At 34.5% G+C, this 13,249-nt stretch overlaps 1 protein-coding gene across 1 annotated transcript in view; it reads left to right on the top strand.

Annotated features, from left to right (window-relative positions):
• The window catches only part of DNAI3 (dynein axonemal intermediate chain 3), a gene marked incomplete at its 5' end in the record, with an annotated part of 84,611 nt that overhangs the window by 40,393 nt on the left and 30,969 nt on the right, over positions 1 to 13,249 (top strand). Inside the window, 5 exons of the mRNA XM_081258915.1 lie at positions 890 to 976; positions 1,853 to 1,981; positions 4,420 to 4,493; positions 8,967 to 9,114; positions 10,482 to 10,569. Coding sequence (XP_081115041.1) covers positions 890 to 976; positions 1,853 to 1,981; positions 4,420 to 4,493; positions 8,967 to 9,114; positions 10,482 to 10,569 — 526 coding nt within the window. The remainder of the gene's footprint in view (positions 1 to 889; positions 977 to 1,852; positions 1,982 to 4,419; positions 4,494 to 8,966; positions 9,115 to 10,481; positions 10,570 to 13,249) is intronic.

The following is a 13,249-nucleotide window of genomic DNA, read 5'->3' as shown; positions in this document are numbered from 1 at the left end:
TGCTTTGTTCTGATTTTTCAAAAAAATGACCATCTGTGTATATGCAAATTCAGAGTTGGCCGTAATATTCAATTAAATAGAAATCATCATTTCCTAGCCTTTTGAACAATTTTGGGTGTTTGTACTATATTCTGGAGAACAGACTGCTTTCTCCTGTGTCTAAAGCAGCTGTCCCCACATTCCCTAAAAACAGAGGAAGAACTCTTCCCAAAGCAGAGAGAACTGAATTATGCCTATCTTGGATTTAAAAAAACAGAACAAAAAAACAAAAAAAAACCCACTAGCATTTATTAACACAAGCACAAAAATCAAAGTGCTGAAAATTCTTTTAAAGAGAAGAAAACATTATTAAGAAGAAGGGGAATTTCCTGAATAACAGGATGGAGAAGTAGGAACAAATTAAGAGTAACAAAATTAATAAATGTATGTGTAGCTCAAAATAAATAAAAAATATATAAAGCCAAAAACATAAATAAAGAGAAGAAAACATTTTTTATATAAGCTTTAAAAGTTGCTGACTCACAGGGAGATCAGCTCCGTGCTTTGTGACCACCTAGAGCGGTGGGATAGGGAGGGTGGGAGGGAGGAAGCCGCAAGAGGGAAGAGATATGGAGATATATGTATATGTATAGCTGATTCACTTTGTTATAAAGCAGAAACTAACACACCATTGTAGAGCAATTATACTCCAATAAAGATGCTAAAATAAATAAATAAAGATAAAAAATAAGAGTTGCTGATTTACTTAAGATGTAGGCTAAATTTGATTATCCTCCCAAGGTGGTTGATTTATCAGAGTGCATGCAATACCAATAGGTTTTTTTAAATGTTCAAGATGCAATTTGCTAGTTCCTGAAAGTATGTTGTATAACGTTTATTTCTGTTTTAGATTGTCATGTGGGATATTACCGCACAGGCAGATCGAATAGAAAACATCAAGGCAGGTGGTAGTAGAAGTAAAAACGTCACACTCAAGGTTAGCTTTTTATAACTTTTCACTTGCAAATTTTTTCCGTTCAGGAGTTTATCAAAAAGTACACAACAGGGTTGCCAAGCTAAACAGAGACTCACTAGAAAAAAAAAAAAAAGTGTTATTTCCTAATTCTTCACATCTGCTGTGGATCTGTTTTGAATCACTTTTATGTAGGCCTTTGATTAAAAACACCACTAAACAGGTTGTACTGTCTATCCCAGGGGTTCTTTTTTGTTGTTATTGTTGTTAAATAAAATGAAGGGGCCAAGGGATTGCCTAAAGTGATGTAGTTGAAAGAGCACTGGATAGAAGGCCCATGCATCCAGGCTTTAGATCACAGTCCTGTGAGTTTGGATGTGTCCCCCATCCCCTTAGCAAGCATCAATTTTCTCGTGTATAAAACGAAGGGGCTACAAGCCTTCTGGGTAATAAGACACTATGATTTGTGAAGCTGTGGATTCTGCCAAGAGGTCTGGGAAGAGATTCCTCAGCTCCCAACTCAGTACTCACCACCATTTGCACATCTTCACCCCCAGTCCTTCAACCTGAGCATCACGGGTCTCTGACCAAGAAACCATGGGATATGGTTTTCTGTGCCCTCACAGAAATACTCCTTCAAAAATGAAATCTCATTGGTTCTTTAGGGAATGGGTCAGTCATTCTTGTTAAAAGTTTAGAGATAAAATCTTAGACTAAACTGAACTAGAAAGAAGATAATCTTATTATCTAACTATGTAATACATAGAAACACTAATTTGTGTTTTTCCTTGAACTGGTATTTCTCCAAATTATTGATTTTAATTGGAATGATAAGTAAAGTATGAGTTGCTTAATCAGCTCTCTGAAATTAGCACATAACTTTCTTGTAACATTTTACAGCCTATGTTTCTCCTTGAACCAGAGACTAATAAAGAAGCAATGTATATCAGACACTGTGCAGTCTCCTCAATAGAAAATGGACATAGGAAAGTTATTACAGATATACATTGGCTGCCTGACACATTTGAGGTGAGTCTTGATAGCTTCATACTTTTCTCCTGCTGGCTTGTAAGTTTTTAGAAAATTTTATTCAAAGAGGATGTTTGAAGTCAACAATTCATTTGCATTTTAATTGTGAAATAACCAGAAACAACACATCACACAGTTGTGTCACTGTTGACAGACCAAGATCAGACTTAGGGATGAGAATAATGCCAATGTGTCAACTTCAGTGGTTTATAAAAATAAAAAATGTAGGTGGTATTAACACTGATATAATACAACAGTGGAGAAAATGAAGGTTGTAAAAATAGAGTGCAAATATTTTACACCCTTAATCTTTGCGGATTTAAAGTTTATGATTTCAACTATTTAGAGCATATAACCTTGAAGATCTGCGACATGTAGTAATGCATCATTTTGCAAGACAGTCTTGAATTGAGTGCGTCATGAGGCTGGTAGGTGAAAACTATTTGTGCAGTGAGTGAGCCCAGCTGACTACCTAGCATCTGCGCTGCAGTGTGGCTTTGTGGTTCTTTACTTGACCCACAACGGCTGGTGTTTGTGAATTTGAAAACTAGTAAGCTTCCCAAATGTTTCTCTCCAGGAACTAAGAGTCTATGGAAATTAAAAGGTCAGAATATCAAAGAATATTCTGAAAACTTAGAGTTATGAAGGGTGATTAGCCCTTCAAGATATTCAAATGGATTATGCAAAAGCACAATCACTTTTCAAAGTTATAATGGACCAAAATAAATACAACAAATCAAAATAGAATATTGTATTTCTGGATTCTGTAGTTTTCTAAGCTAATTAATATTGAAAGAAATTCAAAACATATACATGGAAATTTTTTAATTAAAAAATAAAGAGCAAGTAGCAAAATGAAGAAAAATATTTGCCTCAAATATGGTAAATACAAATTTTCCAGTAAATAAGCTAAAGACATATACTGAAAAACAATTAGTAGATAAACAGGAAAATTATTCAGACTTTCTAATATCAAAGAAATTAATAATAAAGGAACAATAATGTACTATTTTGGACCTATTTGATTTTTTTCTTTTCCATTGAACCTATTTAATTTTTAAATGAAATTTTCTAGTAATTTCCCATTACTAGAAAGGATGAAATGGTGAAATCAATAAACTCCAAAATTACTAGTTCCAACATAAAAGTTTTAGAATACAATTTAGTCAGTGTGGTTCTTAAATCATCCAAATTTTCAAAGTTTTTGACCAGTAATTCAAATTTGGGAAATTTATGCAAAGAAATAATCCAATTTGTGTCCTAAGACATACAATCGCATGCATACCTTGAAAAATCATGTCAAAGTGTATCCATGAAAAAGATTGGAAAAGAATGTAAGGTAGAATTATATTTGATTTTAAAACCTTCTATTTTCCAAACTCTATAATATGATTGTGGGTTTTTTTTAAAATCATTAAAACATAAAACTCCAGAGCAAGCGCAACTCTAGAGTCTTGAACTTCCTACAACAGGGAAGCCTTATTAGAGGGAGAGGAAAGATGGGTTCTGGATTGTTTATCAATCACAGTGGAAGCTGGCAGCTGTTAAGTGATCCTGACTGGGCTCAAGCCACAGCAGTGTCAGCCAGGTTTCTAGGGTCCTAGCTCCCGTGATGCTGACAGGCCTTACCACTGCTGCACCTGTATTCTTCCTTCCACCCCTACTTTTACTGTTTATCTGCTGCTTGGACGCCCACCTTTGTTTGACCTTTTGCTCATCAATCCTACCAAGTAGGTAGGGTATTGGGGAAAGTCATGTTTCGCTATTGATTTGAGAGTAGCAGCTTCATAGGTTGCCACAAAACCTTCCACCTCCTTTGAGAGCTAGCTGGTTGGAATCTGGGACCTTCTAGGACTCTAAGGAGCCACTAACGCTCCTTGGACTCCTCTGTTTGCTAGCAGAGTTGTGCCACTAATTACTAAAAGAATGCAGGCACCCCAGCATTCACTGCATGCTGTAGGTATCGAATTTAACACCAAGTCTGTTTTCTATTGATTTCACCTGCTTAACAATCTCATAAAAGCTCCCATGTTCAGCTCCACAATTAATAGTGAAAAACAGAGTGCCTACATTTCTAATAATAATGGTAATGAAATTATGATACATCATCTATATATTAAAAAACAATGATTTATGACTACATAGGTAAATGTTCAAAGTATATTAACTGAAAGATCTTAGGATGGAAATTTATATGCATACTAACTAAAAGTAATTTTAAAATGTAAAAATGTTTCTGTGAAAAAAAAGGCTGGAAAATATGTATAGGAGAATTATATTTGATTTTGAAGCTTTCCAGTTTCCAAATTCTGTTTGTGTTGTTCTTTTCATAAAAATTAAAGCAAAGGAGAAAAAAATTTTTAGCTTAAAAAGCTTTGAGAAAAAAGCCATTACTGTCCTAGGTACACAGAACTTACTTCCAGCATTTTTAAAAATAGATTAACAGATTGGGATCTGTCTTTGAAAATCGAAGTGGAATATCCTGTCAACTTGTCACTTGTTCGGCAGACTGGTATGTCTTATTTTAATCATTACCTAATATGTTTTCAAACAATATATTCTTTTTTTAGATGCTTATAAAATCATTGTCCTCTTCTGTTCCTTAAATAATCTTTGTTGTAACAATTAAACCTAATATAACTAAAGGACAGAATGTTAGATTGTTGCTGGTTTTAAAAAAATATTTTTGTGGATAAGAATATGTTGTAAAAAGAAGAATTAACTAAGTTTCATGGTTGGCAATGTTGTATAACATTATCCATAGTTATTCAGTTTCCTCATATTCACATATTTGTAAATTTTTAATATGTGTTGTTTACATTCAATTTTATCTCACAATTATGAAGATGACAACGTTTAATTGGGAAAGTTTCTTTTAAAAAGTGGAAGAGTTTTACATTTTTTATTGCATATTTATTACAAGTGTTTTTATAAGTAATTCAGTAACTATGTTGAAGAATGTTTATTTTTAAAAGTTGTATCCCCCAATTTATAGAACTGAAAATTCAGAGTGAAGTAGGACATAAGAAGAGCAATACTATTATCTAGCATCCAAATACTGACAAAACTTTACCACTCCAAGTAGCTTTGACCCCAATAGATATCATGACACCGTAAGTTTTAGACACTGATTGCAGCAGAAGCAGCTGTGGAGTGGCAGGTGAAGGCATAAGTAACATTAGCAGCAGCCATGGGCGGGGGTTGGGGAGACATGGTTAATCCTGTGGGCACGTATTAGGTAAGGTTCTGCGAGTGCAAGCAACAGAAATTAACTATAGTTAACTTAAGGGGATAAAATAAATTTATTGGAAGTTTATGCCAATACTGTACTACGTGCTTTAGCAGGTTAACTATTTTTATATTCTCAACCCTGAAAAATACGTATGGACAGAGGAAATGAGGCTTTGAAGGCAAATACATTGTCACCTATAGCTCACTGTATACCTAGTGAATGGCCAGAATGAATGGCCAGCCCCTACCATCTGAATGGATCGGTTCCAACAATTGTGTCACTGTTCAAGATTCAGAGTGACAGAAGAGAATCTGACTGGCTTCTGTTACATCATGAACTCACGCCTTTGACCAGGGAAGGGATGGCAGAGCACCTTGAATGACAGTTCCAACCTGACTGCATGCAATGGGGAAGGGGCAGTGCTCAAAAAACCAATTAGAAGGCTCTTGCTAAAAAAGGAGGGGGGAATTGCTGCCCAGGCAAAAACAACACATAGCGCCTACAGGGTCATATGAAATATTATGCAACAATTAAGATTGTATTATTATTTCATGGAAAGATGCTTATGGTATAGTGTTGATTATAAACAACAGAATGGAAAGCTATACTATTCTTCAGTGGCCTTGGAGAACATTTAGAAGCTCTGAACAGACTTAAAATATTACATGTTATATGTTGAAGATACAGGTCCTTGACTGTTGTTTATAATGATGGCCCTTGAATTCGGAAATATTCTGAAATATTCTGGAAATAGTTCCTTCAAAAATTGTTAAAGTAAAAAGAAAAATTTATGCATTTAGAAAGCCCAATTTTTAGCTATCCAGAAAATTCATCAGTTCTAGTCTTTATACTTTAGCCATACTAAGGGTCTTATAATACAGAATAAGATAAAATAGTGTTCTGCTAATTAAGGATGTGTGATTGATTGATGCAGAAATTTCAACTGAAGCTATCTGTATTTAGCAAAACCATTTTACAAATAATGCAAATTAATGCTGTAAATGAGATTCAAGAAGAGCTATGTAATTTGGAAAAACAGGTTTAAACCAACTATAATTAGATTTTAAAACATTTTATTATGTCATCTGTGGTATTCTACCAATGATTTATGTTTTGACCATTAATATGATTAATATTTTTATTAATTTTATTTATCCATTATTAAGTGAATAAATAATAACTAATTCACATAAATGAATAAAAGTTTTGTTAGTCTCAAGTTACCATCTGTTTATCTAAATACTTTAACTTACACATCTAAATTATTTAATAACATCTTAAAGTTATTAATCTGTTTACTCATAACCTAAGTGATAGAAATTATGGAACTAATGTGGCATATTCTTTGCTGTTCTTATTATGTTTTCACATAATTACTACAAAGACATTATATACTGAAGTACTGAACAAGTATGATTATAAATTTTTATCAAGTTTATTGTGTTTAAAAAAACACTCAAGATATACATTATCTCATTTGATTTTTTATTTTATTTAATTAATTAATTAATTAATTAATTTTTTTGTGGTACGTGGGCCTCTCACTGTTGTGTCCTCTCCCGTTGCGGAGCACAGGCTCCGGACGTGCAGGCTCAGCGGCCACGGCTCACGGGCCCAGCCGCTCCCCAGCATGTGGGATCCTCCTGGACCGGGGCATGAACCCGTGTCCCCTGCATCAGCAGGCGGACTCTCAACCACTGCACCACCAGGGAAGCCCTCATTTGATTTTCGTAATCAACCTGTGAGGAAGGAGAAATAAGAGGAGAAATGGCACTTACTGTATGCCTACTATGTACAAAGCACATTAAATCCAACTCTGTGTATGTGTTTTATATATATATATATATACACACACACACATATAAAACATATATAGACTCTTGTATGACACTAAAACAAGCAATAAAAGAAAAAAAGATAAATTGAACTTCATCAAATTCAAAAGTTGATAATGCTTTTGAAGCACTATCAAGAAATTTAAAAGACAACACATACAATGGGAGAAAATATTTGCAAATCATATATCTGATAGGAGATTTCTATTAAGAATATATAAAGAACTCTTACAACTCAACAATAAAAAGACAAATAATCTAATTTAAAAATGAGCAAAGATTATCAATAGACATTTCTTAAAAAAAGATAGGCAAATGTCCAATAAGCACAAGAAAAGATGCTCAAAATCATTAGCTGTCAAATCAAAACCACAATGACACAAAATAGCCAAAACAGTCTTGACAGAAAAGAACAAAGTTGGAAGACTCACACTACTTAATCTCTAAACTTTCCGCACAGTTACAGTTGTAGAGACACATGTACTGAGAATGGCTTAAGGATAGACATATAGATCAATGGAATAGAATTGAGAGTCCAGAAATAAACCCATATATCTGTGGTCAATTGATTTTCAATAAGGGTACCAAGACAATTTAATGGAGAAAGAATAGTCTTTTCAATGAATGGTGCTAGGACAAATGGGTATTCACCTGCAAAATAATTACCTCACACTCTATACAAAAATTAATTGAAAATGAAATAAAGACCTAAATATAAGAGCTAAAACTCTAAAACTTTTAGAAGAAAACATAGGCAAACATAAATGTAAATGTTTATGACCTTGGATTAGGTACTGATTTCCTCGATATTACCCCAAAAACACAAGGAAATGCAAATCAGAATCACTTTTGATGAGATACAACTTCACACCCACTAGGATAGCTAAAGTTTAAAAAAGACAAAAAATAATAAATGTTGATGAGAATGTAGAGAAATTGGAATCCTCAAGACAAAAAAAATAGTACATTTGGTGAGGGTGTAGAGAAATTGGAATCCTCAAAAATGATCCAGTTGCTTTGGAAAACAATCTAGCAGTTCCTCAAAAGATTGAATATAGGTGTTACCATATAACCCAGCAATTCCACTCCTAAATATATATCCAAGAGAAATGAAAACCTATATCCACACAAATTTACCAACAAGTGTTCATAACAGCATTATTCATAATAGCAAAAAGGGGAAATAACCCAAATTTATTCATTCATCTGTCCATCAAATGAGGAATGGGTAAATAAAGTGTAATATAGTCCATACAATGGAATATTATTTGACAATAAAAAGTAATGATGTATTGATATATACTACATCATGAATGACCTTTGAAAACATGCTAAATGAAAGAAGCCAGTCACAAAAGACCACATACTATATGATTCCATTTATATGAAATGTCCGGAATAGACAAATCTGTAGAGACATGAAGTAGGTTAGTGGTTGCCCAGGGCTAGTCAGAGGGATTGAGGGAAATGGGGACTGACTGGTAATATGTACACGTTTTTTTCTGGGAGGTGATGAAAATCTTCTAAAATCGATTGTGGTAATGCCTTGCACAACTTAATGAATGTATTAAAACCCACTGAATTGAGTACTTTAAATGGGTGAATTTTGTGATATATGGGTTGTATTTCAATAAAACTGTTAGGTTTTAAAAAAAGATTTTGTCAGTCTCCAAACTCAGCTCTCATGTATGATAATATTAGTCTCAATGCTAGCAAAGTCATTAAATAACCCTATAAATGGTATAATTCCCCAAAATATTCAATGCAAAACAGTCCTATTTCATAAAAATCTTAAATTCAGAGATATCAAATATAGCCATGATCACATTGGTAATGTGTAGCAGCAAGAATGGTAGTCCTGAGGTTACATCTCTTCTTTGTACTCAGTTAAAAAATAAACTGTAAACTTTTTTTAAAGCACAATATGCTTTTGGGATATCAGACCTCAGAAAGCCTTAACCCCTCAACCACCAACAGAGAAAAAGAAAGAAGAAAATATTGAAGTTCCTTTTGATGTACCATCCACTTTTTTGCATCTAAATCTCTCCTGGAAACCTCTTTCTAAGGTAAGTAACATGGCATTTAGTCCATTTTATTTGCTTATATACACTATATGGTTTATACGCATAGACATACATACATATACACACACTGTAAAAGTAGAACAGCTCAGATTAACACAGGACATTACAATCCATGTATTCATTCAACCAATCAGTTCTTCGGTGAGAGTTATTATAAGGTCTGCCTAGGTCAAGGCAGAAATCACAGTTATTGTGAACTCAAGATTGATATTTGTTCATGTATAAGTAAGCCACAACTTACCAATGGTTTGTGTAATAATTATCCATTTGCATAGCAGGTGCTTAAAAATTGGTAGGCTCTTAGGTTAGCCTGGGAAAGCTAATTTTACCCCTCCTGTAGCCAAAATTCTACATATTTTGCATATCAATAGCAGAATTGTATTGTAATACCTATGACCAAATAAAACTGAAAGTAATTGAAAGAGAAATTATTTGTAGTTATCTTCAGTGGCAGAGCTTGAAGAAAAGTAGTTTTAATTTAAGAAAGATAAGGCTGTGGATGGGAAATATGTGAAAATATGAATGAACTTCTGACATTGATGGCTCTTTTTCTTTGGAATGTTTAATTCTAATTCCAAACTTAATATTTTTCTTTTCCTCTGATTTACAAGTATCACTAGAATTACATTATCATGTATTTGCTCCCAGTGGAAGAGAGAGCACAGAGGGGTGAGAATATTCCTGAAGTAACTAGGATTAGAAATTAAATAGAGAGGATTAGAAATTTTCTAGGGTAGGATTTACTGAGCTGTAGATAGTTTTAAAAGAAACAAGCAAACAAAAATTCACCTGAGAATAATTGTATAGCATGTGGACAAACATCTTGTTGGAGAAAAGTGAGGAGGGAGACATGAGGGGAAAATGTTAAGTGTGACAGTTTCCCATTCTGGAGCAGACTCAGGACCATCCTGGAACTCAGGGGCATGTGTGTCCCTGAAGGGGCTTGACAGTTCCAGGGGAATACAAGGTCCCTGCACAACTTTTTGGAGCTTTGTTTAACTAAAAGATTTAGGGAACAGGGGAATAGGCCGTTATTTTATATTAAAACCAACAATGAGATTTTATGGAATAGAAGACAAAACATTTTCAGAAATTTAACAACACATGAGACTTTGGGATTTGGAAATGAGCCCCCAGACAAGCTCCCCTCAGTAGCCTGGTTTTAGAAACTGTGGTTTAGGTGCCTGCCATTGGGGAAAAGCAACCAGAATCTGAGGGAGAATGAAGGGAGAAGGAGAGGGAAGTAGAGACATAGAGATCCGGGGGCAGAAGGGAAAAGCAAGAATAAACCAGCCATGGATAATTTAAGGATATATAGAAATAATCTTTCTTGTATGTTCTCTTAAAAGATAAGGCTGTCTAAAGGTGAAACAGCTTTAGACCACTGCCCAACCAAGTTAAGCCTGAGTGAAGACAGTCTTCTTTACAGAGCACAAGGTAACTGCCTTTGCTTATTAAAAAGGCATTTAATGAAGTTCGGGTGTTAAGTAGTTCCTTATGTCTAAGGTGAGTACTTGCTAGGATAGTCTAATTAAAAAAATATATATATATACAGAAAAGCAAACCCTCCAATGTGGAACTTTACAAAGGCTGTAATCGCTATAGCCAACACACTAAAACTGCCTATACACACCAAAAGACTTGACAGAACTCAATTCAATTCAGTTTCACAGTTATTGAGCACATTCGTATATTTTTGAAAATTCATTACACTAAAAAATTTAACGAAGCTCACTTAATGAATATGTATGTGGTCAAGAATAATTCTACAGAATGAAATGCATCTCAAGTCTAGTAAACTTAAGTTATGAGGTGCTCAGAAACAAATTACCATTCTCAATCAGAATAGAATAGAAAAATTAATATTTATACAGCACCATGAGAAAACTGAGGAAAGAAAGAACAACTGACTTTTTTTTTTTTTTTTTTTTGGCTGCGTTGGGTCTTTGTTGCTGCACGCAGGCTTTCTTTAGTTGCAACGAGCAGGGGCTACTCTTCATTGCACTGCACGGGCTTCTCATTGCCATGGCTTCTCTTGTTGCGGAACACAGGCTCTAAGAGGACAGGCTTCAGTAATTGCGGCTCACGGGCTCTAAAGCGCAGGCTCAGTAGTTGTGGCACACGGGCTTAGCTGCTCTGTGGCATGTGGGACTTCCCGGACCAGGGCTCAAACCCGTGTCCCTTACATTGGCAGGCTGATTCTTAACCACTGTGCCACCAGGGAAGCCCATTGACTTTTAAATATATCTCAACCTATACACCTTTGTTGAAGTAACTGAAGGGTATGCATATGAGCTGTCAAAACTGTTCGAATAAAGTTGTGGATTAATATCCCTCCTGGAGAGCAATGCATAATGAAAATGTACGAGAATCACTCGCAATTGAAGTATTTTCCAAACATTTGCCTTTTCAAAAGGATTTACATTTATAAATTGTTCAATGTTCAGTTAAATAATAGGACATCTAAGAAAAACATATTATATAACTAATACCCAGCTTGGGCAAAATTCACTTTGAAGCTGTGTGTTTCATAGATACAACCCAAGACCTCATGCTAAAAAAAATGGAATCACTGAATTTTTATAGACATTTTCAAAGCAATATTAAAACATTCCATGTGTTTTATGTATTCTGACCCCCTTCATTCTAGAGGGTGAGTAAGGAGAGTTCCCTCCTTCTCCTACTCCTCCTCTTGTATTTGATTATTGGTTACCATGTATTGAATTCCAACCAAGGGTCAACTAGTGCTCTAATATTGCACATGCTTTTATTCATTTACCATATTTATGAAGTGTTTATTTTATGCTAGGCACTGGGGGTGCAATGGTGAGTAAAATAGACGTTGGTAATCAGAACAGTCCTGCAAGCTGGGAATTTTTGTTATCAATTTGTAATCAAGGAAATCAAGACTGTAACTTGTAAAAAGTTATCGATGTCCTTTTTTAACCTAATGAAAAAAGGGGATCATGAGGGTGTCAGTGCTTTTATCCAATTTATAGTAAGGATACCATTAAATCTTTTAAAGTGTGGGGGGGTTTCCTTACTTTTAACAACTTTATTGAGGTGTAATCACCATACCATAAAATGCACATGTTAAAATGTTCAATTTGATATGTTCTTACATATTAAAAACCCATGAATCCATCACTATAATCAAGATAATGAACATAGCCATCACTCCCAAAAGTTAACTCTTATAGGGATTCCCTTTGCAGTCCCTTCCTCCAGGACCTCCCCAACCTCCACCCTCAAGCCACCACTGATTCTGTCGCTATATAACAGTTTGCATTTGCTAGAACTTTATGTAAATCACACAATTACACTTTTTTGTCTGTCTTTCTTTCAATCAACTAATTATTTTGGGATTCATCCGTGTTGTTGTGTGTATCAATAGTTTATTCCTTTTTATTCCAGAGTAGTATTTCATTGTATGGATATACCACAGATGTTTATCCGTTCTTCTGTTGATGGACATTTGGGTTGTTTTCAGTTTAGGACTATTATAAGTAAAGCTTCTGTGAGCATTCATATACAAGCCTAGTATGGACATATGCTTTCATTTGTCTTGGGTAAATACCTAGGAAAGGACTGATTAGATCATATGGCAGGTGCATGTTTAACTTTTTAAAGAAACTGTCAGTGTTTTCCAAAGTGGTTGTAACATTTTACATTCCCCTGGCAGTATATGAGAGTTCCTATTTTTCCACATCCTTGCAAGCAATTGGTGTGACTAGTACTTTTAATTTAACTATTCTAAAATGTGTGTACTGGGACTTCCCTGGCGATCCAGTGAGTAAGACTCCATGCTTCCACTGCAGGGGGCACAGTTTCAATCCCTGCTCGGGGAATTAAGATCCTGTTTGCCATGTGGCGTAGCCAAATAAATAAATAAATAAATAAATAAAATGTGTGTACTGATTATCTTATTCGTGTTTACCTAATGGCTAAAGATGTTGAACATATTTTCATGTATTTGTTTGCCACCTGTATATCTTCCTTGGTGAAGTGTCCAAATCTTTTGTCTATTTTTTACTTGTGTTGTTTGTTTTATTATTATTATGTCTTAAGAGTTCTTAATATAATCTGCATACTAGTTATTTATCAAACATACGATTTG

The sequence above is a fragment of the Mesoplodon bidens genome (genome assembly GCF_964165515.1).
Source record: "Mesoplodon bidens genome assembly, chromosome: 2".
NCBI lineage: Eukaryota > Metazoa > Chordata > Mammalia > Artiodactyla > Ziphiidae > Mesoplodon > Mesoplodon bidens.
This window is presented reverse-complemented; position numbering and strand designations above follow the sequence as displayed.